Source organism: Ceraceosorus guamensis, assembly GCF_003144195.1.
Source record: "Ceraceosorus guamensis strain MCA 4658 unplaced genomic scaffold IE81scaffold_10, whole genome shotgun sequence".
In the NCBI taxonomy this organism is placed as follows: Eukaryota; Fungi; Basidiomycota; class Exobasidiomycetes; order Ceraceosorales; family Ceraceosoraceae; genus Ceraceosorus; species Ceraceosorus guamensis.
Genome location: NW_020290005.1, coordinates 247,950 through 271,692, shown reverse-complemented (window position 1 = coordinate 271,692; position 23,743 = coordinate 247,950). Strand labels below are relative to the sequence as shown.

Genomic DNA, 23,743 nt, shown 5'->3' with positions numbered 1-23,743 from the left:
CATGCACTTCCGCGTTCCAAATTGCGGACCCAGCGCGCGCTCGACTGATCACGACTCGAAACTTGCGCGCGGCTGCTGCATGGTGCTGCCAGCATAGATCGCGACGAGCTGCTTTGCTGCGATGACGCGCCCTCGTCCAGAGCCGATGAAGCTCACGACTGGTGTCATGGCCCGAGACACCAGCACTGCTCAAGTGCGCATGAATTCGTTGAGCCGTATCACGCGAAGGTCAGACCAGCAGCACAGAGCCTGCTGCTGCTCGCTTGCTATACTGGGTGCGCATCCCCGCCGGTGCACTCGCACCGCTGCACCACCCAGCAGCAGGCGAGGGAGGACGTAAGAAAGAAACGGCCAGCACCCTATCGCCTGGCCCATCCCTTACTACTCCGACCGAACCGACCTGAGCACCTGCTGATCGCGACCGCGCGTCGCTCGACTGGCATCCGACATCTTCTTGTTGCCGACCGACATTCAATGGACTATTCACATTCTGTTGATAGTTCAAGTTTCTCAAGATCACCCATCTCCCGTGCCATCCATCTCCTACGGTCCACGATTCACCTCGTATCTCGCGCCCGTGGAACTGGTCGATTTCATCGTGCAGCGTGCTTCCGTAGCTAGACTACGCCTAGCGCTGTGTTGGGAGCACTTGCCTTCTCAACTCCTACTGTCCCCTTTTGGTCTTGGTTCAGCTCGCAAACAAGTTCGCCCATTTCTGTCGTCGGCTCTTTCTACTAGCAGAGCCTCGCCAGCCGCTCGGAGGGGGGCTGCAAGCACGGGTCTAGTTGTCAGGGAGACAGAACAGCTTTGATTCTAGAGCGGTGGTGGCGCTCTCAGCCACTTTCTACTAGCTTCATTGTCGTCAGTGAGTCAAGTCGCGGAGCGCAAAGCAGTCAGGATCATTATCGCGCCTGTCGAAGGGGTGACGAGCACGAGGCCATATTTGTTGCTTCTGATGCCAAGTTGACCACGCTTGCGCCCGTTTGCCTGTGTGATTCGTTCCAAGCCTGACATTCTTGCTCCTACGGTGCCGTGGACTGGTCATAAGAGGCTTGTTCGACATGCTCGCGCTCAACTGGACCCCTCCGCCCTCATCGCCGCTCTTTGACGAGCCATCCTCTGGCTCTGCTACTCAGGATGAGCCTCGATCAGGCTCCAGCGGTCCCCTCTCCTCCAGCTCGAATGTCGACAGTCTGAAGCAGGTCTCTCATTCTTCCTCCACCTCGAGCTTGACCGCACCCACCAGCAGTGCGCAGGGACGGGGCGCTTCTACTTCCCCACAGCCTCGAAGCTACGCTGCAGCAGCCGGTGATCGTGCCCCCGCTCGCTCTGCATCCACTCCAGTACATCAACAGGTTCAAGGACCTCCAGCGTCACAACTTGGCTATCAAATGCCTTCTGTAGCTAATGTTCACGCTGGCTTCGGTGGTCCCGTGAGTCCTCGTTACAACGTTGCGTCTTGCATTGCGCCTCCTTCGTTGGCGCCTCTCGTGTCACGCAAATGCACTAGCCGCGCAGACTCGCTCACTCGATTTCGCCATCCTTCCCTTGCAGCTGATGCCCGGCATGCCTGGCATGCCAGCCTTTGGTCAAGCTCCGCCTATGGGAACAGCGCCGAGCATGGGGAGTCATCCACAATTCGCATGGGCGCAGTACCAACAAATGCTAGCTGCGCAAGCCCAGGGCCGCCACCCAGCCCCACATGACCACTCGGGCTCATCCAACGCAGGCAGCGCTTCAAGTGTCACAGAGGATGGAAGGAGACGACGAACCACCTCTGGACCACAGAGAGCGCCACCTCTCACTTACAACGACACGCTCACGCAACAAGCCTATCCCGGTGTCTCTTTTGGGACCAATGCGCCATCACACATGCGGACCAATTTGCCCGGCGGTACAATGGCATCTTCCTCATCGCATTCCTCCGTCGTGTCGTCGACCTCAAACAGCGGCTCGTCGAACGCACCGTCGAGCTTTCATCCGTATCGTCGAGGAACCAGTAGGTCTGACGCGAGCGCATCCCAGCCGATCCAGTTCGGCACGGGTGCACCTGGTGTTCCACCTCTTCCAGATGCCTCAGGCTCTCCTCGTCTCCGCTCGTCAAGCACCACCTCAGCAACCAGCGCAAGTCAGCGCGTGGGAGGCGCTCATCCACCAGTGACCTACTCTGCCGTGGCCGCTGGACGCGCACAGCAGCAGCAGCAGCAGAGTACGCTTGGAGCAGGCTCTTTAAGAGGCGCAACCGGCCGCAACGCTGGCGTGCCCTCCAGCTCCTCCACAGACTCTTTGCCCCGGCGGCCTGATGGGGCCCCAAGATCTGCCAGCATGCGCTCCTCCGACTCCACCACGACCCCGGATACTCGCAAAGACTCTTTCTCTTCCGTCAGCAGCTCTATCCGTGGCGCTCCTGCTACTCCCACTGCTCACAGTACCACCTTGGCACCCGGAGCGGGGGGCAAGAAGCCCTCGCCACTTTCTCGAGCTATGAAAGCTTCGAATGGGCAGGGCGAAGATGACGACGATCGAGGGGCAGTCTACGGTGGTAGCGATGATGAGACCGCGGACGGTCGCGCGACGCCCGTCGCAACGCCCTCCAAGAAGGGTGGATTCGGCAAGCTCCGCAAAGCTCTCTCATTCTCGAACATGAATGACGTTCAACAGGCGGAGAGCAGCCCTGCCTCAACTCGTTCACCCCTTGCTCGCCGTGTGGAGCCCGCGAATCATCAACAATCCTCTGGTGACACCAACGGATCTTCCGGCTCGACACGATCCACATCGCCTCCCCGCACTCCAGACAACGGCGCTCCCATTGCTTCGTCGTCAGGAGCCTCGATCAGCTCGAAGCGTAGTGGAAGACCGCCGATCGCAGGATCAGGAGAAGCAACCGGCAAGCGAAGCCTCTTCAATCGCAAATTCAATTCCTCATCGGACAATCTCTCCATCTCCTCGACAGTGTCAAGCGCCTCGGTCATGCTTCGGAAGGTGGGCAATCTCGGTAAGCTGGCAAGACGGAGAAGCCTCGCGGGCTTGACAAACATGTTCAATAAGGATCGCGACGCCGGCAGAGAAGGCATCCACGACGATGATTTTGGCACGCCATCTACCGCGCTCGATGAGCAACCAGCACCCAAAGACAAGAAAGCAGAGAAGAGCAAGAAGGGCGCACCAGCCGCGGCCTCTGTGTCCCACGCTACCGTCGAGCTCGAGTCCGCGGATATGATGACCCCTGCCGCTTCCTACGTGCGACAGCATCAACTGCAAATGCGTGCCGAAGCGGAGGCGCGTGCGGAGAGAGAGCGAATCGCAGCCGCGGCTCTTGCGGCCGCTGCAGAGGCTGAAGCTCGCAGCGCGAAGAATCGGTCGAAGACGACTGATGATGCAGCTGAAAATCGTCAAAAGATGGTCGAGAGGGAAAAGGAGCGGCTCAAGAGCAAACGTGGCTGGCGCAAGAAGCTGATCGGTGGCAGTAGTGACCCGACCCCCACTCCTGCGCCAACTGGGCTCGAAACCATGCCTTACACGGAGAACGAGCCAGAAGATGCGGGACCGCGCTATGGATCCTCCGCTGCTCAGGCCGGACCAATGGCCGGGTCAAGTGCAAGCGGATACGAGGATCCCAAGTACGACGCTGCATACGACGATGAAGAGCTCGAGCCGCCTCGTTTGCCTGGCATGCGGGCTAGTGGTGAAGACTCCGGCGACGAATTTGGAGAGACTGATAGCCTACGTCACTGGGGCGAAGGAATTGAACAAGCAAGGGCCAGTGCTGCCAACGTCAAATCAGTTCGTCCAATCCTGAAAAACAGCCTTTCGGTCAACAACTTGCAAGCAGCTGCAGGAAACAATGGCGGCGGAAGCAGCCCTGGCGGGTTCGAGAAGCCTTTCGCAGGACGATTACGGGCCAACTCCTACGACGCCAATCAGTCAGGTCTAGGAGCTGGTGGCGCATCAGCAGGGGTGCCGTCGATGTCACATGTGTCTAGCACACCTGTCGGCACCGACCGGATCGATGGTGTTGCCCCACGGCCAGAATCGCCTGCTGCAGGAGACCGATCATCTTCAGACACGACACCAACGTCTCGCGTGCCTCCGCAGCCTCTTGGACATCACGCCAACTCGTCGATGCCCACCCTCTCTCTGATGATGAGCCCAAACGGCGGGCCGACTGGCCGTTCGGTCACTGCACCTCAGAAGAAAAGAATCCTCTTCGCCGATCAGCAAATTTTCCACTCCACATGGCCTGCACACGTCTATGATCGTAGAGGCGAGCTTGCCACGTGCAATCGGCTTACGCCACTACTCGCCCAACGTATCAAGGAGGAGCTCAATACCTACAAGATGGAAGAGATGGCCGTTGCTCCTTCAAGCCGCATCTACACTCACTTCTTCGTATGATTCACCCTGCACCGTGCATCCATACGCGCCGCGCATATCTTCAGAGGACGCGCAACGCAGGCTGCCACCTTGCCGTGCCACGCGTCGATTCCTAGCCTTCAGCTCCTCGACCTGTATTCCTGATTCATAGAGCTTTTCTGCAGTGAGGCTCCCCAGCACGATAACCTTTCCATCGACACGCATTCGCATCACTTGATTCAACAACGGCATCCAACACGTCCGCAAGCTGAAAACTACATTCATTTATGACTTCAATCTCTTCCCCTTTTGCGCGCATTGCAAGTTTAGGTGCTTCGTCAAGGCCGCAGGCTTCGAGCGGAGGCAACACGACGCGGTGAACGAAGCGAAGTATCCCCTGGCTTGATCAACCCTTCTGAAATGGCCGGCCCATTCTGCAGAGTACGAGCCATGCGTTGCGCTGGTCGATCGTCATTCGCCATCTTCTTGTTCATAGTTCTCAGCCGGCTCACAGGCTGCAATGCTGCCTTTGAGCCTTCAATACATCGAGTCCTTCATCACCATCATTCCCGTACCGCCCACGCGTCTCAGCTTGTTCGGCCGTAGCTTGTGCTATTCCAATTACTGTTCTTTTCCCCCCCTCCCTTTCCCCAACTCAAGGTCTCGATCCGTCCCCTCTCGCATCATCCTGTTCCATTGACGCGTAAGGTGCTCCTACATACTCAAATGCTTCCTAATGCCCGACCTGTCCCACGAGTCGGGCCCAAATCGGATCTGATTCAAAGCCATCGCTGTTTGACGTGCTTTATGAAGAGACACACGCAGCGGTGCAAAGAAGCCACGAGTGTGTGTGATGATCAATACATTGCGTTATGGCCTCCAGCCCAGGCTCATCGGGCGACGTTCGACGCATTGTAGAGCTCATCCTCGTCTATGCCCTCGGAAGCGCGAGCCTTTTGGACTGCGGGTATTTCGGCAGAAAGGTGTTGCATGATAGCGCCGCGCTCATGATCAGTCGAGGAAGAAGCAGAAGCTAGCCTGGCTCGTTTTTGACTCTTTGTCTCTTCAGCAAACTTGCGTCCCGGCACGCCTCGATCTAGTGCGGATGCCCAGTCGCGCGTCTCCACCCTGGGACAAAGGTTGGCTGGATCAGCGCAAGGGATGGGTGAGGTGCTATCGTGTTTCGTCGTACTGCTCACCAGCCGAGAAGAATATCAAAGACCTGATTGACCGTGAGAACTTTTCTCGAGTTCAAGGCGCGATGACCGAGGTGCTCTTCGTCGATCGGTAGCCTTGCAGCCCGCACACCCAACGCTCTCGCCTTGTCAAGACAAATGTTCTAGCACGAATGGGGCGGACATTCCGCAAAGAATTAGGATCGAAAGCGCTTGAGGACTGGAACGCAGCACCCAGAGCACTCACTTTATGTCTATTTCGATCGACCAAGCCACCGATCACGTACATCTTGCCAGCTTCAAGGTCGGTCAATGTTTCGCTACCATCCGCTGTCAGGTAGATGATGTCTTGCGATTGGAAACCCTTGATTGCGGACTTGGCTTCCAAAGAAGCATCGGCATCGGCATCGGCATCGGCATCAGCATCAGCATCAGCATCAGCATCAGCCAAGTCAACACTATCCGCCTTGTTGAGACGCCTCTCGCCGGCGACGTCCTTTGTGGGCCCTGCTGCAACTGGACTCAGCTCGTTCGTGATGTCTCGCTCGTGATCGATCAAGCTCTCCAGACCACCTCGGGGCACACGTTCGATATTCTTCCAAAGCTCCCACTTCCAAGCGCTCGTCATCCTTTTGCCGGTCGGAGTTTCTGCGAAAGGCACCATACTCCTGGCGCTCTCCTCATCCGCCTGCCCTTTGGAAAATGCAGCATCGCTGCTTTCGTTGGTGGAAGACTTGTCGTAATGACCTGCCGTTTGAGGCCCTGGACCGCTGAACACGAGTCTGCGAAATGGGCTGGCTGAGCTCTTATTCGAGGCATACACGAAGCCGATCTGAGAGCTCATGGAAGTGATCTCCTGCGCGATGAAGAGACATTCGCATAAGCATTTCTACTTTTGATCGTGGATCAGCAGATTGTGCAGCGTCTCGACTCGCCTTGTCGGTCATGAGGTCGTCGAAGCCGAGGTCGATGCAGACAGCGGCATCAAAAGGTTTGCGAATCTTGAGCGGCGGTCTCTGTCGAATCAAGTCTGCTCCACTTCTCAATTCTGACCGCGATTCTTCCCTTCTTCGAGCTTGTTTCTCCTTTTTCTTTTCCTTGTCTCTTGCTCGCCGCGCTGCTTTCTGAGCTTCAAACCTCTCCATCTTGAGCAGACGCTTGCGCGCATTCTTGGATAGAGGCTGCTGCAGCTCCTGCAGATTCGGACCTGCGCCAATCATGCCTTCACTTTCGGAGACAGCTTGGGCATCGGTAGGGGCTTGCACATCTGGCTCTGAGACGGCACCATCGGGCAACACTTGCTGAGGAGCTGCGTAATTAGAAGGGCCTGCTTCAGCCATTCTGAGAACGATGCAGGAGAAGTGCAAGGTGCGAATGTTCGCAGCGTTGATGCCGCCTCGCGGCGTCCTGCCAAGTTGATGTGCGGCCGCGCAGAGGGCTCTGATTAGCATTCAGCCGGGTGATGGCAAACAGCCTGAAAGGGGAGCCGTCTTCGGTCGCTGCGCTAGCCCTGGAGCATGAGGTCGAGTTTGTTTTAGACTTTTGTATCCGATCGATGAGCTGAGCGGCCGACCGGAGGCATTTCAGGCCGTCAAAATTCACGAGTGGTCAGTGGTCAGTCGTGCTTGTGGTAGGAATTGTGGGTGCCATGCAAATCTCCTGAATCAATGAATCAAAAGCATCAAGAATCAGAATGTGAACGTGCAGAATGACCACGTGATCTAGACATCCGAATCTGCCATATACCTGCATGGATGTCTTTCGGCCGACAGTTAGCCACTTCCGCGGCATGCATGCGCTGGATCACAGCCCTCGTCGCCAAGAGTTGAGTTGAGTGAAGTATCTTCTCGACTTCTCTCCATCCACACGCACGCTCGCTCTACCGCATACGCGGTTCTGAGTACGTTTCAAGCGCGCGCGCCGTCCTTCACATCCTGCTCAACCTTCTCCGAACATTCTCGGGCACGGTGTAGCAACACGACATTTTTATGAGACATCGAGACGCTTTCTCCGTAAAGAAGCGGATATCCGGGGCAGCGTGCTGGGCTCACTCGCAACCGTGGCGCCTTGAGCCGCTACGATAGGCTACACGCCCGGAACTTCACAATACGGCGCTGTGATCACAGAGCAGCTGCCTCACTCGACGAGCAGCGCACACTTGGCGCGTCTTCGTCGAGCAACGCGTGCTCGATCCAAGGGCCCAGCAGGTGTTGGTTCCACCACGAGAAGAGAGAGACTTTAGATCGGGCAAGTCGTCAGTCTCTTTGACGCGATTCGCTAGTCGCTCATCGAGTCGCTTCTGCTACGACCTGACTCCTATCGCCTTTCCTTTCGTCCTTGGCTGCCGTCCAGCTGCTGTAGCTCCCACACGCGGGTCCACTATCCTCGACTCAGCACTCGCAGCGTTCCAAGCATCATCGTGGTGGAATTTGTTTGCGCCGCTCCACCAATTGCTTCCTGCGACGCTCAAGGCCGCAAATTCGAGAGAAGAAGCTGCCACCTTCTCATCATGTCGCACCACAACCCTGATCCTACCCAGGAGCAGCACGAGTACGGCGCGGGCCAGCAAAATGGCGCATACACCGGTGCTGGCGTAGCACAGCAGTCGCATTCGCAACACAGTGTTCAACACCAGCACCCGCATCAAGACGATGAGGGTCGCTATCAGTCTATCGGAGCTTATGCGCCGTACTATCCCGAGACCCACAAACCTTACACTCCTGCAGGCCAATACGCCCAGTCAGCTGCCTCACCAACGGCAGGTTTCGCTGAAGCTTCTTCTCAGCATTCACCCAATCCACCGGCTCAAGCGGCACCTTTGACCTCAAATGTTGCGCATGCAAATGGGATGGCGGTCAGCGAGGCAGAAGCGTCGCACGAGCCCACAGAGGCAGCTGTTGGGGGTCGAGGAGATGTGCAGGTGGAAGACTATCCGCCTGGCGAATACACCGCGTCACTCCAAGATGGATCCGGTGCCGACGAGACCTACGCTCAAGCGGATAATGCTCACGAAGGGCAGCACACCGCACATGGTGATGAAGACCCTTCTGCTTATTCAGCAGCGAGCGGTACGCATGCAGAGGGTCAGGAAGCTTCATACGCCGAAGGCCCAGACCATGAACAAAATTCGGGCGAGCAAGTTCGAAACGAAGAGGTCGAGGGACAAGACGCACCACGAGAGGCTGCTGAGCTCGATGCTGATTCGCAGACCGGTGGGCAAGCAGGTGAAGGCCAGCCCCAAAATACCCATGCGAATGGAGAAAGCGGCGAAGTGCAAGCGTCGGCCACAGATACAAACGCGCTCGGCGACACGCAAAGCCAGGACGCGGCCGGCGGCGCGCTCACCAGCCTCGAGCCTGATCCTCCCAAGGCCGTCGCATTTGTCACAAAGCTGTATGACATGCTCAACACTGATGAGTGGAAAGTGCGAGATCTAATCCGATGGTGCGAGCCCAACGAGTATGCAGAGGTGCCAGATGAAAAGCCAGGAACTGCATTCACAGTATTCGACATGGGCGAGTTCAGCAGGAACGTCTTGCCCCGCTACTTCAAACATGCCAATTGGCAGTCATTCCAGCGTCAATTGAATCTGTACGGCTTCAGAAAGATCAACGATCAGACCCGTTCCACCCCTGGCAATCCCGCAGTCTGGGCTTTCAGGCAGAAGTTCTTTAGACAAGGCAATCCCACCCTCCTGAGCGCCATCACAAGACGGGGCAAAGAGGAAACGGAGAACACGCGTCGGAAGAACAAGCGCAAGAAGGGGGATGAAGAGGCACCTTTTGGAACGCTGCCTGCTGGAGAGGATGGGGAGCGAGCTGTCAAGTTTCGTGCTGCGCTGCAGGAAGACGAGTCTCAAATAGCAGGGCCTTCTGGAGCGGATGGCGAGGGGAAAGCAATCGACGGAGTACGTTGGACATCCGGCTCGCGCCTTGCAGGCGGTGCGCACTCTCAAGCCCAGCGTCTCGAACAACTAGCTGCAAGGATTGATGCGCAAAGCGCAAAATTGGAGCTGCAAACCAATGCGTTCGCCCAACTGGGACGTGGTCTCATCGAAGCCAGAGCAGACGTGGGCAATGCAGCAACGCAGGCCTCCAACGCCCTCGACATTCTTGCCAAAGCTTTCGAAGATCCCGGAGCGCTCAGCAACAGCTCGTTTACGGATGTCAAGCAGCACATTACGTCTTTGCGCGACAGCGCCGCCCGGCTTTCTACGGAATTTCTGTTCTCAGTGCCCACTGATACGGCGGTGATCGCAGCCACTGAGAGCTCATCCGCTGCTACTTCAGCCGAATCAGCCGCGCTGTCAAATAGCGCCAAAGCCGAGTCGTCGTCGCAAGCTCGCACTCGATCGTCGCATGCTGATCGTGAGGAACCCCTGACGCTAGAGCAGATCCTGGCGCGCATACAGGCAGACGAACCTGCTCCGGCAGCAGTCAATGGCACGCAAGAAGAGTCAGCTCAGGATCAGGACGCGGCCATGGATGAAGGATCGAATGAACAGGCCGGCGAGCAGCCATCGCAGCAGGAGCACGAGGCTCATCAGACCACCGAGCAAATCGTGGAGCAAAGTGTTGAGGATGGTCAAGAGCAGGCTATCGACCCTTCGCTGACAGACGACATGCAGGTCGATGGAGCGCACGAGGCTGCCAATGCTGCAGCACGAACAGTCGAGGTCGACGATAATGAAGACGCGCCGCACGATGACATCGATGATGTCGCTGACGCTGTGCAAGAGCAAGAGCAGCTTGCTTCTACCGTAACGGCGTAGGCATTCTTTGTCAAATTGGAGTCTTTTCCCACCCATTCTACTCCTGTTGTTCCCGCCCGCACCCTCACGAAACTATGCCCCATCGACCTTACTTCTGTTACTTTCTAGTACTCTTTACGTGTAGCATCAATCAAATCGGAATTCTGTTGCAGGACGTGATGTGTCTCTAAGACTTGGTATAAGCATGTAGACGATGATGATGATGTGTTGCAGGAGGGTAAAGCTCAGAGCAGAGTATCAGCTTCGTAGCAATGGCGTGGTTTCGGAGGACTCCCAAGCGGCCGGCGGCCTCCAAAGACGGAGCGTGAGGGCGTTGAGAACGACAGAGGTCGATGACACCGCCATCGCAAGTCCACTGAGAGAAGGGGGAAGCTCGAAACCTGCGGAAAGCAATGGAAGGGCGGCTGGATTAGCGAGCGATCTTTGAACACGACCTTGTGAACATGGCCCGTGCTGGACTCATATACCATCAGGTCGAAAAGCCGGGCAAGCCCTGCAGTCCGAACAGGTCTTGCTCCCGCTCTCGAAGGTGAATTGGCATTACTCACCCAACGGCATCAAGATGCCCGCTGCAGTGGGCAACAACGTCAGATTGAAGGCGGCGGCCCAAACGAAGTTCTGCAACACTTTGTTGGTCGTTGCTCGACTCAAAGAGATGAGAGACGGGATGGAGGAGAGCGGAGCATTAGGAGAGAGGAGAATGAAATCCGCGCTGGTCGAAGCTATGGCTGAGCCGCTGCCCATGGCTATGCCAACATCAGCTGCAGTCAATGCTGGTGCGTCGTTGATGCCATCGCCCTATAAAGGAGTAAGAAGGGGATCAGAAGAAAAGTCCCCCTAGCCCCCAAGCCTCAACCTCCCGAGACTCACCACAAAAAATACGAGTGGAGCAAGCACTTCTCGCGATGGGCCAAGGCTGCAGCTTCGACTGTGGCGCGCCTTTATGCCTGCTCTTTCTCCGCCGGCATCTTGAATTCTCCGGATGGTCTCCTCTTTACCGGCTGGTAATACGCCTGCGACGATGTTCTCTGGTCGAATGCCGATTTGGGCCCCCACAGCTTTGGCGACGGCCTCCGCATCGCCGCTGACAATCCAAGGCTCGATAGCCTGGCGATGAAGCCAAGCCACGAGGGCTTTTGCTTCGGTCCGGACGGGATCTGCGACTGCCAGCACTGCTCGTATCGCTACAGTCTTCTCGCTGCGGATGGCCACGAAGACCGGTGACCACGCTTTTGCCTGCCAGCTTTCAACTGTTGACATCACCTCTGCGCAGAGCTCATCACAACCCGCTTCGCCCAACAAACGTCTGTTTCCAACGTACAGCTCGAACGAAGACTGGATGTCGCCGTTTGCTACACCGAAACGTGCGTGTAGGCCTTTGCCCGACAGCTCTTGAACGTCGCGCAGCTTGAGGCTGCTCTTGCTATTTGCCGAGGCGGTAGAAAGTTTGGCGCAATGATCACGCAACGCATCGGCGAGAGGGTGCGAGCTGTTTTGCTCGGTAATGTCCAAGGCAGCCCATACTCTATTCTCGGAAAGAGACCCATCCGATGGAAGCGTGATTGTGTCAACGACCTGACCTACCCCCTCGGTCAGAGTACCAGTCTTGTCGAAGACGACAATCGTCTCCCTCACACCTGACTGAGAAGCCGATTGAAAAGCTTCTCCACCGCCGTTTGCTAGGATGCCGTATTTGCTTGCGAGGCCAATGCCGGCCATTTGTGCCGTGGGTGCGGCAAGTCCGATGCCACAGGGACATGCAACGACGACAAAGCTGATGGCGAAGCGCAGGGCAAATATGAACCAAGCTCCCGGTTCTGCAGAATGCGGGACCATTCTCTGGATCCAAGCGGGCGACAACACGTAGTTGAGCAGCAAAAGCCACGTGCAGAGCACAATCACCGCAGTATAGACGATGAGCGGGACGAACATGCTCGTTACTCGATCAGCAATGCGCTCGAGAGAAGCTTTGCGGCTCGAAGCGCTGCGAACAACGTCGAGGATCCCATCGAGCAGCTGGTCACCAACGACGGCAGTGACGCGAGCCGTAACCGGATGAGAGCTGACATTGACAGTTCCGGCATACAGTTGATCGCCGTCGCCTTTGGCAGCAGGCAAGCTTTCCCCTGTCAAGCTAGACTCGTCGAACAATGCTCCGCGTGAGTCGGATGTGATGACTAAGACGCTGTCCAGAGGCGGCGAGGAGCCAGTCGGCACGAGCACAAGATCGCCCACCTCCAGCAACTCTACGCCTACCTCCTCAGTGCCGCCGGTATTCTCGGCGTGCTCACAGTCTGAAAGCACCAGGAGTCCCTTTGACGGGCGCAAGGCTCCCAAAGCAGCGACAGAGTCACCAGTCTTGCGCTTGGACCAGGCCTCGAGTACCCTGCCCAAGAGGATGAAAGCAATGAGGAAGACGCTGGTGTCGAAGAACGTCATAGACTCTCCACTGGGCGCACTTGCACCGCGAACCACATTGACGAGCATGAAGCCGAGGGAAGCGAAGTAAGAGATGGATGTGCCGAGTGCCACGAGGACCTGAGATGAGAGGAGCACGACGCGTCAATGTGAAATCGCGCACACTGAGCTGTTACAGAACCAGAATGCGACCGACCTCCATGTTGCCCCATCGTAGTAACCTTTCTGACCAGCTGCGACCCGGTCGCCAAACACTTTTGAAGCTCTTGATGGATCGAGAGTAGAAAAGCGAGCCTACGCCAAATTGGACCGGCGTGGCCAAAAGCCACAGGGACACCTCACCCAGAGAAGCGCCGCCCCACACTGGTCGATCGAAAGTGTGCCGCAAGGGATGATGTGAAGACAGCATCGGGGCGATCACACCCAGCACGAGCGTCGGCGGCACAAACATGCAAGCTATGGCGAGCCTGACGATATAATTCATTAGCTCCTTTCGGGCCAATTTGGCGCTTCGAGAAGCCAAGGATGGCGCTGGCAGGTGTTCTACGAAAAAGGCTGGATCCAAATCCTGCAGAGCTTTGATGATCGAGCGCAGATTCAACTTTCGAGAGGGCAGATAGCAGACGGTGATCACCGGTCGCGAAAGACTGAAAGCAGTCACGTCGTCTTGCTCGACGCTAAAGGCCGGTCCAAAGTCCTCCATCATGGCAGAAAGATGACGCTGGACCTTAAATACGCAGTGATTGCAGAACATCCCATCCACACGTATTCTGGCGCTCCTCTCCAAGACGCCATCATGAGGCAGATGCCCATCAGAGGCGACGTCGAGCTCGAGACTGGCGAGCTCCGCGTCATAGCCAGAGTCTTGAATCGCTTGGCATATCTCTTTCGCCCATTTTTGCGCTTCGAGATTGTCGTCCGCACGGAGTTTCGCTGACGCCCCATTCTCGAGTAGCGAGACATTGAATTCGATCACAATCTTGTCCGACATGCTCGCTTTTACTACCCCAGTGACGTTGCCTACGCAAGATGCACAGGTCATTCCGCCAATCGCGAGATTTGCTAGCCATACAGGTGGACCGCTCGAGTGATCGCGAGTAGGGTGCTGCCTCGACTGCTGCTTGTGCATTGATGAGCCTGTAGACGCGATGCTCACCAGCGTCGCGTCATAACCAGCGTCTTCGATGGTCGATCTTAGCGCTTCAGCATCTTCCTTGCTGGAAACTAGAGCTCGTGCAGAGTTGGAAAGGAGCTCCACAGAAAAGTCACGCACGCGAGCGGGTAGGTGAGGGGCGTTGAGGCTTTCTGCTGCAGCAGTGACAGCATTTGTGCAGCTCGCGCACGCTGTAAGGGGTAAAGACGTGTCACGACGTGAGCAGCACGATAGGGACGAAGTCAGACGTGTGTACGCACTCATGCCACCTACAGCTAGCGTCACGTTGAAAGCCTCGCTAGGTTGCCCGCGGGACTCATCCGGGCCGTCGGGGGGTTGCGTGTCGGAGCTCGCAGCGTGACCTGGCCTTCGATTGACTGTATGCTGCGCCTCTTCTCGACAAGCGACACAAGCCTCCAAATGTCGCCGCCAGCGCTCCTCCGTGCGGACCGCATTGCCTTTGTCTTTGCCCTCCGTGTCATGACGGAAGGGATTCACCAGTGATCTCAAGTTGGAGAGCGAAGCGGAGAAAGACGAAGAGGTGGGCAAAGCTGAGGACGGCGATACCGTTGCGTTTGCAGGCAGATCCGCATCGAAAGCTTCCACAGAGTCGAGCCATGGTAGAGAGAGGGACCTGCCGTGGCTGGGACGAGCGCCGAGCTCGCGCGTCTCTGCTCCTTGTGGAGTGTACCCATCTGCGCCAAGCGCGTCGTGTACTTGACTAAGCAGACTGATCACGTATGCCTTGTCCAGAATGGAGCTCGTTGGAGCTTTCTGCGGGCAAGCAGGATGCGTGAAGGAGACAGTGCTGTCGATGAGCGAGACTGAAACATCTGCGATCGGCGTTGCACACAGGCCTTGCTTCTTCGCAGAGGAAGCCGAGGAAGCTGTGATGCCAGAGATGGAAACGCTCGCTTCGATTCGGTGCGAGAGGGAGCTGAGCAGGCTGCGAATGTGTTCCACGCATGAGGGGCAGTGTATGGCTGGGATGGCCAGCGTCGTCCTCAACATCACGCGCGGAGCGCGGCTCATGGCGATGAGCGGGGCGGACCTCTGCCCCGAAGTGGCGAAACGAGCTGCGTAGGATGATCACACGCAGTTTCCCAGATAGCCTCCGCAGCCTCTGTGCGCGGCTTGAAGTATGGGAATAGTAGGGATTGGACAGATACAGCGAGTCCGTGATCGGTAAGCGTTGTATATATACAGAGAAGAGGTACACGCGATGTACGTGCAACGTCGGATGAACGAGGGAGAATGCCTCGCTCAAGGCTGTTGCGAATCAAGCAGCGCTCTCCGGCAGGGCTAGCGGCATCTTCTGATGAGCAAAAATCGCTCATTTGCCCTGCTGACGGCCGGGAGAGTATGGCAAGCTCGCGCCTCGGAGTTTAAGCATGAGCGGCATGCATGCATTGCATCGGTCGCCCTCTTGTCGACATTCTGGAACAATCTCCACATTCAACATGGAAAAGAAGGGACCAATTTTTGAATGGTCGGAGTCACTGTGACTGTGCAATCACGTGTTGACGGGTGAATCTGTGGCTGCAACCTGCGCAGCTTGTTGTGCCGCGGTATACCTTCCATACCTCATGGCCGCGCTCGATCGAAACGAGGTGCAGATGAATGAGGCTTGCCGCCGTATCTAATCTTCAACCGTTGCATGCATGCAAGTTCAGCGGTACAAACCAAGAATACAAGTCATGACGGCGTAAGTATATTCCGCTGCTGCTCCCCTAGCTGTTCCCAAACCACCCATTCGTGACTTCACCCGCGTTGAGTGCGCAGCGCAAAGCGCAGCGTGCACGAAATTACGAATTTGATGAATGTTCCAAGTCGCGAGTTGTGATGCGCCATGGTCCGCGGTGCCACGCAGGTACCACAGTCGCCACAGCGCAAGTAGTTGTTGTAGTAGACGCTCGGAATGAGTAGCGCAGAGGACCGAGATCGAGTGACGAAGTGCGGCATTCACGATTGCAGAGTCAATGATGAGTGTAATCGCAGGGCACGGCTAGCTCTGCTCTCTATGTTCGCTGTGGTGGCTGATCATCGAAATTCGATGCGCGAGCGAAGATTCGCACTTCATCACCCGTGACTTGGGTTGCTTGCTGCACACATACACGTACCCGGTAGCTCTGCAGCGCCTGCGCGCGCTATGTGCGCGACAAGATCACACTTGTTGCGATGAGTGTCGATGATGCAAGTATAGATAGATGATCATGCCTCCGCGACCGCCGCAACCTTCCACGCTCATACCTTTCCACCAACAGCCTTGACGCCATTCATCCCAATGGTTGCGTCATACATCAACTCCAACTCACCCAGCGCTTCGTCACCAAACTCTTGCTCATTTCGACTTCAGCTCAGGGCACGTCCTGTAGCGCCATCCCTCGCAAGGACCAGGCTGGCCCACATTCGATCGCGTCAAAGCCAAGGTGCATGCCGAATCTGAATCCAGATTCCACCACGGGCACAAGCCAGCATTCTTTACATTACTGCTGGAGAAGGTCCCCTTGCCTAGCCCCGAAGTCAGAAGTCGCAGAACCCCGCATCAAAGCCAAAATATGTCACGTCTCTTTCGTCGAGGTAGCGAAGACCAAGGCCTCTCCGGTGAGTAGGAGTGGTCGTCTTATTGCGGTATCCTTCACACGCGCCCGAGCAGCGGGTCGGGGAGCCTCGCGGCCGGGCCGAGCCGTGCAATGAACTCGATTGCTTCATACGCTCTGCGACGAGCGTCATCACTCAGACGCCGCCTACGTTCACACGCAACTCGATTCCGCCCGTGCTGCCCGTATTTCACATTCGATTTGCGTCGTCCGCTCTTGCGTGGCTCCTGTATTTCTGCTGACCTTGCTCTTCCATCTCTATCGTCCCGATGATTTTGTCAGAGGGGGTAATAGCGCCGAACACCCAGAGCGCAGACGCCGCAGCAGCAGCCCAGATCACCCCAAGCGCTCGACGAGGAGGCTTTCTATCCAGTCCATTCCGGCGAGGGTCTGTCCAAAGCACAGGAAGTGCTGCAAACGCAGAGCCAGTCTCTGCTGGCTTTCTCGAAACAAGCGCTACTTCGACAAACCCCAGCTTAGCGCCGCCCTTTTCAGGTCCGCCTACAGGCCAGCGCTTTTTTCCAAGAAGCCTGACCACCGACGCACCTGCTTTGGCTGCTCATGCACCAGCCGGTCCGATTCTTCGCAGGCCTAGCGCTCAAGCTCATCAGAGTCGAGCGCCGCGGAGCGTGACCTACCACCCCGGCGCGGGCGACACCTCGGGGCTGGATTATGCTAGTGAAGGTGAGGCCACCAGGGCCCTTAATGCTGGCTCATCAGGATTTCACCTAGAGGGTCGCAGCTAGTGAGTGGGTCAATCTCTCGCGCCTCTGCAAGGTCATGCTCACGCTCACGATCATCCTCACAGTCGCTTTCAGCCTGGTATGGCGGACGGCGGGCTTTACGGGCGGTCTTACACCGCCACACAGAACACGATCCGCGATAGCACGGCACAGCTGGCTGGAATGGCTTTGATGTCTGATGATGAGGGAAGTAACGCATCGCAGTCTCGTATCGAGGAGCGAGATGAGCCTGAAAGTGGTGCAGCAACACCACCCGACGCAAATCTGGCTTGTGATTCTCTTCAGATCGGACCTCAATCATTCAAACCCTCGTCGTTTGCCAGCAACACATCCCAGCAGCGCGGCCCTAGCAATCTCAGTAGGGCTTTGGATCTTAATGGCGGCTCAGCGGCAGCTGTCGACATTCCATCGGCGAGCAATGAGAGCACTCCAGTTGCTGGTGCACGCTCGCCAAACGTCACTGTAGACTCACAAGGACCAACAGACGACACTACGCCCCGAGCCGGTCTCGCACTCGCAGATCTCGAAGCTGGGGAAGCGACTCCGTTGCTTCGCGCGAACGGATCTGCTTCAAAAGCTCGAGCTCGTCAATCTGCGTACGGCGCTGCCTCCTCCGCGAAGAGCAGAGGATGGTCAAGGTCGGACGCGCGCTCTGCCCAGTCCATGGGCGCGTCCGCCATCTCCGTCCCTGGCATCCACGGGGAGCACGGCGCTGAAGATGCGCATGCGGGCGAGTCTGGCTTCAGCGTCAGGTCATGGCGCGGCGCTCAGAGCGCCGGCCACGACATGAGTCAGTCCGTTTACGGATCAGGAGTTCTTGCTGCTGCTATGGCAGAGGCAGCAGCTGAAGAGGCGCATGGACGAGCTCGGACACCCGTCGCTCCTGACGCCTCCTACACATCCCAAGGCCATGCACTTGCTGTTGGAAGCTCAGAGACGAATCAGTGGTCGCAGCAAGCCTTGCCGCCCTGGTGGAGGCTTTTGCCGACGGGCCTGCGACCGGGAAAAGGGACGAGAAAGGTGAAAGACATTTCGAACCCTTTGAATCATCTCCGCGATGCCTTCGAGTCCCTCAAGAAGCTGACCTGGCGGGACGTCGGAAATGCCAGCGTCGAACCGGTGCGACTATTGCCCGCTGTCATCTTGGGACTTTTGCTCAACGTGCTCGACGGCGTTTCTTACGGACTCATCATCTTTCCAAACTCGTATCCGATCTTCTCTGATTTCGGAGGCGACGGCGTATCTATGTTCTTTGTCACCTGCGTCATTAGTCAACTCGTGTACTCCCTTGGAGGTTCCATCTTTCGCGGAGGTAATGTGAGTGATCGTTGGACTGCGGTCACGCATCGCGGTGCAGCTCTTTGACGCTGTCACCTACCTCCCTCTCTCCACTGCAGGGCTCCATGATGATCGAGGTCGTGCCCTTTTTCCACATTCTGGTGCAAGGCATTATCAATGAGCTAGGGGACGAGGATGCCGCAGCAGTCATCTCGACCACAATCGTGTCATTTGCCCTCTCTTCCATCTTTGCTGGCGTCGTTTTCTTGCTGTTGGGATACTTCCGACTCGGCGTGCTCATCGGCTTCTTCCCGCGGCACATCCTTGTCGGCTGCATCGGAGGCGTCGGTGTGTTCCTGATCGAGACTGGCATGGAGGTGGCCGGCCAGCTCAAGTCTGAGGGAGGTTTCAATTGGGATCTGCCGACCTTCCAGTACTTCACTCAGAGCTGGGACATGGTGGCTCATTGGGCCCCAGCACTTGGTCTTGCCATTCTGCTCAGACTTATCACCGCCAGATTCCACCACCCGCTGATCTTTCCAGCATATTTCTTGGTGCTGCCAGTGCTCTTCTATGCATTCGTGGTTGGTGCCGGTCGACAAACCTTGCCATTCCTTAGAGATCATGGCTGGGTGTTCGACATCGGCGATGCCGGCAACACACCATTCTGGAGATTCTACACCTACTTTGACTTCCGCAAAACCAGTCTCACGGCTCTCTGGTCGACCATGCCGACGCAACTTGCGCTCACTTTCTTCAGCATTCTGCACGTCCCACTCAATGTCCCCGCGCTCGCTGTCAGCGTCGGTGAGGATAACCTCGACACCGACCGCGAACTTGTGGCTCATGGTGTGTCGAACATCTTGGCGGGTCTGCTTGGATCTGTGCCAAACTATCTCTGCTACGTCAACTCCGTCCTCTTCTATCGCGTGGGCGGCGGTAGTCGCCTTTCAGGTGTGATGCTCGCCGCTGGTACTGCAGGCATCCTCATTGCCGGTCCTGGGGCTATCAGCTACCTGCCTATCGTCGTGGTGGGAGCTCTTATCTTCGTGCTTGGCATCGATCTTGTGAAAGAGGCGCTATGGGACACGATTGGACGAGTGAATCGTTGGGAGTATTTCACAATCGTGGCAATCATTGCGGTCATGACGTATTGTGAGTCGAGATGCCGCAGTGTCCCCTTCGCAGCACCGGGCTCAGGCTTCTTTTTCGGTCGCAGATGACTTCGTGGTAGGCATCCTGGTGGGCATTATTCTCGCCTGCTGTTTCTTTGTCATTCAGACGTCCAAGCGCAGGGTCATTCGGGCGGTGTTGGACGGTAGCATTGCCAGAAGCACGGTTCGCAGGCACGCTACTCAAAGGCATTTCCTTGATGCCGTAGGCAGTCAAACGCAGATCGTGAAATTGCAGGTGCGTCGCAGTTCCCTGCGTTCATATGGCTAGTCTGCCCATCTGATGATCACACCTCGCTCTACACAGGGCTTCCTGTACTTTGCAAACATTTCCTCCGTTGAGGAGCTGATGCGGCGAGCTCTTGACATTGCAGCTTGGCAGCGCAACCCCATTCGTTTTCTCATCGTCGACTTTAGCTTGGTATCAGGCATCGACTTCAGTGCAGCGGAGGCCTTTACCCGCGTGTCACGCCTGCTGGACGCCAAAGATGTGGTCCTGGTATTCTGTGGACTAGCGCCTGACAGCGACGTCGGCGATGCTCTTCGCGCAGTCGACATCCATGAGGGAGTCAGGCTAGAGATCTTCCAGCATCTGAACGAGGCTTTGGAGTGGACCGAAAACCAATTTCTGCGCAGCATGTATGCTTCGGGCCTTGCTGCGGGGAAACAATTCACGCAGGCGTCGGTGGCTGCTGGCGATGGTCTCGATATGCCGGACAAGAAGAGAAAGCCCGCATTCGTGTTGGATGAAGCCTTTGAAAATTCTCCACGCAGACATCATCTGCAAGAAGCCGCGATAGAAGCTGCAAAAGGAACCTCGGACGCAATGGCTGCTGTGCGGGCTGCTGCTGGTGTCGAAGAAGGCGGAACAAATCCCTCCACGTCGGCTGCCGCTCCCAGCACTCCCGCAGAGGTTGCCATCCAAGCTCCACCAGTTCCACGTGTGCAGCCTCTTCCTCTCCTCATGGCAACGTTCCAGGCTTACAGAGATCCTCAGGCGGGCGAGAAGATCTTCATGGAGCTCGCGAAGAGCTTTGAACCTCTTCACTTGTCCGCTGGCGAGACCCTTTGGGAGCGCGGTGATGAGTCTGACGCGAGTGAGTCAGAACAATTACTTGTGCGACCAGCACGTGACCTGATACTCTCTCTTGCACAGTGTATTTGATCCAGGCTGGCATCTTGAAAGCTAGGTACGACTTCCAAGAGGGGTACGAAATCAATGAGGCGATGCTTGCGGGCACGATTGCTGGCGAGGTGAGATTCTCGAACGTGATTAGCGGTGCGCGCGCGCGCGCGCGCCGACACGCAGCGTGGCTGACTCTGCCGCAAACTTTTTTCCATTGCGGACGTGCAGATGACGTTCCTTGCGCGAGAACCTCGCAACACGACTGCTTTTGCGGACTCGGACTGTACGCTTTGGCGCATGGACAGGAGGTCGCTTTCGGAGATGGAAAACGGTTCTGCAAAGACGTTTAGCATCTTTATACGCATGCTTTTGCGAGCTTCGAACGAGGAGAGCGCTGGATTGATGTCTTATCTGGTCAGCAGGTTATCCTGATAATGTATACGATGGTAATTTAGAGGCAAGCCCCACATTCGATATCGAGACCGCAAAAGTCTACCTTGTGCCTGACAACTTGCACTCAATCAATAGCCACCGAAGCGTACGCGACAAGCTTTTTGGAGGTGCCAGTTTCGCGTGTGTAGGCTGCGCACGATGTGAGATGAAAAAGGTTGGTTTGACTAGCGCAGCGAGATAGCTTGGGAGCCTTTAGGTAAATTGTTATCTTAACTGCAACACTGCGGGGCTGGGCTGGAATTGTATAGCTGGACCATTCGAGAGAAGCGCGAACGGACAAAGTGGACGAGGCCAAATGCAGAAGAGCTGGCTCTCTTGCGGGGAGGTTGGTGGATGGCACGACAAAGCAGACCAAGTGTGGAAGGAGGGGAGGATTGCGAGATGAGCTCAAATTGGGCGACTGTCTCGTACCTCTGCGTGTGCTGTCTAGCAGTTGCAGCCTGATTGCGGAGCATCAGAATCGAGCCTGATCGGGTCGGGATACTCCGAGTAGAGCTCAGCTTCCGCCTCTTGTTGCAAAGCATTCTAAAAGGGTTCATAAAGGGCGTCAGCTTCCCTTGCCACCTCTCCTCGGAAAGTCGAATGATGTGTCTACCGAAACACTGACCTTTGCGATGGTCTGGAAAGCGCTCTCTACATTGATGCCATCCTTTGAGCTCGTCTCGAAATATGGGATACCTCCTTTGGAAGCGCACCAGTTCATTGCTCGCTTCTGAGAGACCTGCGGGCGATATGACGAAAGGCAAGTTGGTCAGCACGAAAGTTGAGGTGGCAGGGCATCACAGCAACGCAATCATGATCTGGGCGATGACCCTCCCACTCAGAGCAGCGGTGCAGCCCCGACACTCCCGTCGTCGAAGATGTGCTCGTCACGGACATCGTTGCTTTTTGCCAGGCAACTGCAACTTGGTCCCTTTGCAGCCTTTTCACGTCCACTGCCGCTCTCGTGCACATCACTATCCTCCCGCTTGCTCAGCACCGCACAGGACTCACCATCCTCTTGCTCTCCTCTACATCGATCTTGTTGCCGAGGACGACGAATGGGAAGTTTTCAGGATCATGAGGAGCAGCCTGAATCAGGAATTCGTCTCTCCAGCTATCCAGAGTCTCGAAAGATTTGGCAGAGTTGACATCGTAGACCAGCACGCAGCAGTCTGCACCTCTGTAGAATGCCACTCCGAGGGATTGGAAACGTTCTTGCCCGGCCGTGTCCCACAGCTGTTGCAGACAGATGCAGGCGACGAACAAGTGAGCGAAGTCTTCATCAACCCCAGAGCTGGCTATTGACGACAAGGACAATGGCCGCATTGGCTCACCTGCATCGTCACCAATCGATCATCGACCAAGACCTCTCGAGTGAGAAAGTCGGCTCCAATGGTGGCCTTGTAAGAGCTCGAAAAGCGCTTGTTGACATCTGTACGTGACCACATGACCATCATTCCATCAACCAATTGGCCGCTTGTCTCAAAATTCGATTTGAGCTCCCTCTTGCTTACTCACATTGATTCATCAGCGACGTTTTGCCCACACCAGAATCGCCGAGGATCTAAGCAACCGCAAGAGCAAAAAGAGGGAGCAGAAGCTTCAGCTGCGGCACACTCCCATCGAACAAGACTCGAGCCCACTCACGATGACCTGTTCCGAAGACAGACGGAGAGGTGGCAAGAAGGGAGAGAGGATGAGCAAAAAGGTGGCAGATGGAGACCAAGGCATTGGGACCAGTCTCCCTTTCCTACTAGGGGACATGACTAATCGACGAGCTTCCAGATGCTGTCTCAGGTTGCACAGCACCCAACCGCACGCTTTCCCGCTGCTTACAATTCTTTACTGACCTTGAGCAGCACCTTCTTGCGCGTAGCCATCTTGACTATCGAAAGGGTTGGTGGGCGTTGCGATACAAATCTGTGAGTCGCTCTGAACGCGAGATCGAGTGATGAATATCTGTCCCTCGTGACCTTCGTCTGACCGCGCTTGCACAAGCTGGCACGTTGACCGAAGGTTCCAAGGCAGGCGATTGCTTCCGCTATCAGCTCAGATGATCCAAGTAAGGGCGGCGCGTATGCTTGTGCTCTTCCTCGCACTCCTGATCGCCCGCTTTCCTTCGTTCTTGTCAATGTGTGAAAGCCGAACAGGTCAAAGTGAAGAGACGACAATCGAAGGGGTGGCCCGATGACAAAGGTGCCCGATGCAGATATCCGAATGTCAAAGCAGATGTACGTCTTCGTGCTAGCCCTGGGCTTTGAGCAGTCAGATGATGCCTTGCGTGCAAGAGGCGAGCAGTGAGAGGTGAGTGCATACAGTCAGAAGTGTAAGCGCTGAGTGGCTTTCCCTCGTGATTGTGTGCAGTCGCAGTCGCAGTTGCGGTCAAAAGTCACGCGCGAGTCTGACGAGTGTGATTATCTACCGCGCACATCCGTCCACACGCCCGCGCGGCCATCTATATTGCTGCTGACGCTGATGCTGAAGACGTGCGCGGGCAACATGCATCAGCGCATGCAGCA

General features: G+C 56.4%; 6 protein-coding genes across 6 annotated transcripts; 3 read left to right on the top strand and 3 right to left on the bottom strand.

Annotated features, from left to right (window-relative positions):
• Positions 1 to 946: 946 nt before the first annotated feature.
• Positions 947 to 4,543, top strand: IE81DRAFT_11126 (hypothetical protein). Its single transcript, XM_025510090.1, has 2 exons — positions 947 to 1,433; positions 1,555 to 4,543. The coding sequence occupies exons 1-2, from the start codon at positions 1,062 to 1,064 to the stop codon at positions 4,393 to 4,395; spliced, it is 3,213 nt and encodes a 1,070-aa protein (XP_025371735.1). The 5' UTR covers positions 947 to 1,061; the 3' UTR covers positions 4,396 to 4,543.
• A 594-nt stretch (positions 4,544 to 5,137) lies between these two features.
• IE81DRAFT_321198 (hypothetical protein) lies at positions 5,138 to 7,181 on the bottom strand. The gene is made up of 4 exons (XM_025513266.1): positions 6,464 to 7,181; positions 5,776 to 6,384; positions 5,553 to 5,692; positions 5,138 to 5,481 (listed from the first exon to the last, which is right to left on the bottom strand). Exons 1-4 carry the CDS (start codon positions 6,866 to 6,868, stop codon positions 5,244 to 5,246), a joined length of 1,392 nt encoding a protein of 463 aa, XP_025371734.1. The 5' UTR covers positions 6,869 to 7,181; the 3' UTR covers positions 5,138 to 5,243.
• A 1,708-nt stretch (positions 7,182 to 8,889) lies between these two features.
• IE81DRAFT_280810 (winged helix DNA-binding domain-containing protein) lies at positions 8,890 to 9,243 on the top strand (the record flags this gene model as incomplete). The annotated part of the gene is made up of 1 exon (XM_025511506.1): positions 8,890 to 9,243. A coding segment is annotated over one exon (354 nt), but the record flags the coding sequence as incomplete, so codon positions are not given.
• Positions 9,244 to 10,417: 1,174 nt separating this feature from the next.
• Positions 10,418 to 15,109, bottom strand: IE81DRAFT_321196 (heavy metal translocatin). The gene is made up of 5 exons (XM_025513265.1): positions 14,131 to 15,109; positions 12,914 to 14,061; positions 11,170 to 12,837; positions 10,848 to 11,097; positions 10,418 to 10,679 (listed from the first exon to the last, which is right to left on the bottom strand). Exons 1-5 carry the CDS (start codon positions 14,900 to 14,902, stop codon positions 10,537 to 10,539), a joined length of 3,981 nt encoding a protein of 1,326 aa, XP_025371732.1. The 5' UTR covers positions 14,903 to 15,109; the 3' UTR covers positions 10,418 to 10,536.
• An 837-nt stretch (positions 15,110 to 15,946) lies between these two features.
• Positions 15,947 to 21,334, top strand: IE81DRAFT_310490 (hypothetical protein). The gene is made up of 8 exons (XM_025512416.1): positions 15,947 to 16,474; positions 16,753 to 17,215; positions 17,279 to 18,530; positions 18,611 to 19,646; positions 19,711 to 19,901; positions 19,971 to 20,760; positions 20,820 to 20,917; positions 21,018 to 21,334. The coding sequence occupies exons 1-8, from the start codon at positions 16,429 to 16,431 to the stop codon at positions 21,219 to 21,221; spliced, it is 4,080 nt and encodes a 1,359-aa protein (XP_025371731.1). The 5' UTR covers positions 15,947 to 16,428; the 3' UTR covers positions 21,222 to 21,334.
• Positions 21,335 to 21,444: 110 nt separating this feature from the next.
• Positions 21,445 to 23,228, bottom strand: IE81DRAFT_10900 (hypothetical protein). Its single transcript, XM_025510071.1, has 7 exons — positions 23,075 to 23,228; positions 22,872 to 22,877; positions 22,743 to 22,788; positions 22,559 to 22,656; positions 22,236 to 22,460; positions 21,850 to 21,963; positions 21,445 to 21,767 (listed from the first exon to the last, which is right to left on the bottom strand). The coding sequence occupies exons 1-7, from the start codon at positions 23,102 to 23,104 to the stop codon at positions 21,669 to 21,671; spliced, it is 618 nt and encodes a 205-aa protein (XP_025371730.1). The 5' UTR covers positions 23,105 to 23,228; the 3' UTR covers positions 21,445 to 21,668.
• Between the last annotated feature and the right edge of the window lie 515 nt (positions 23,229 to 23,743).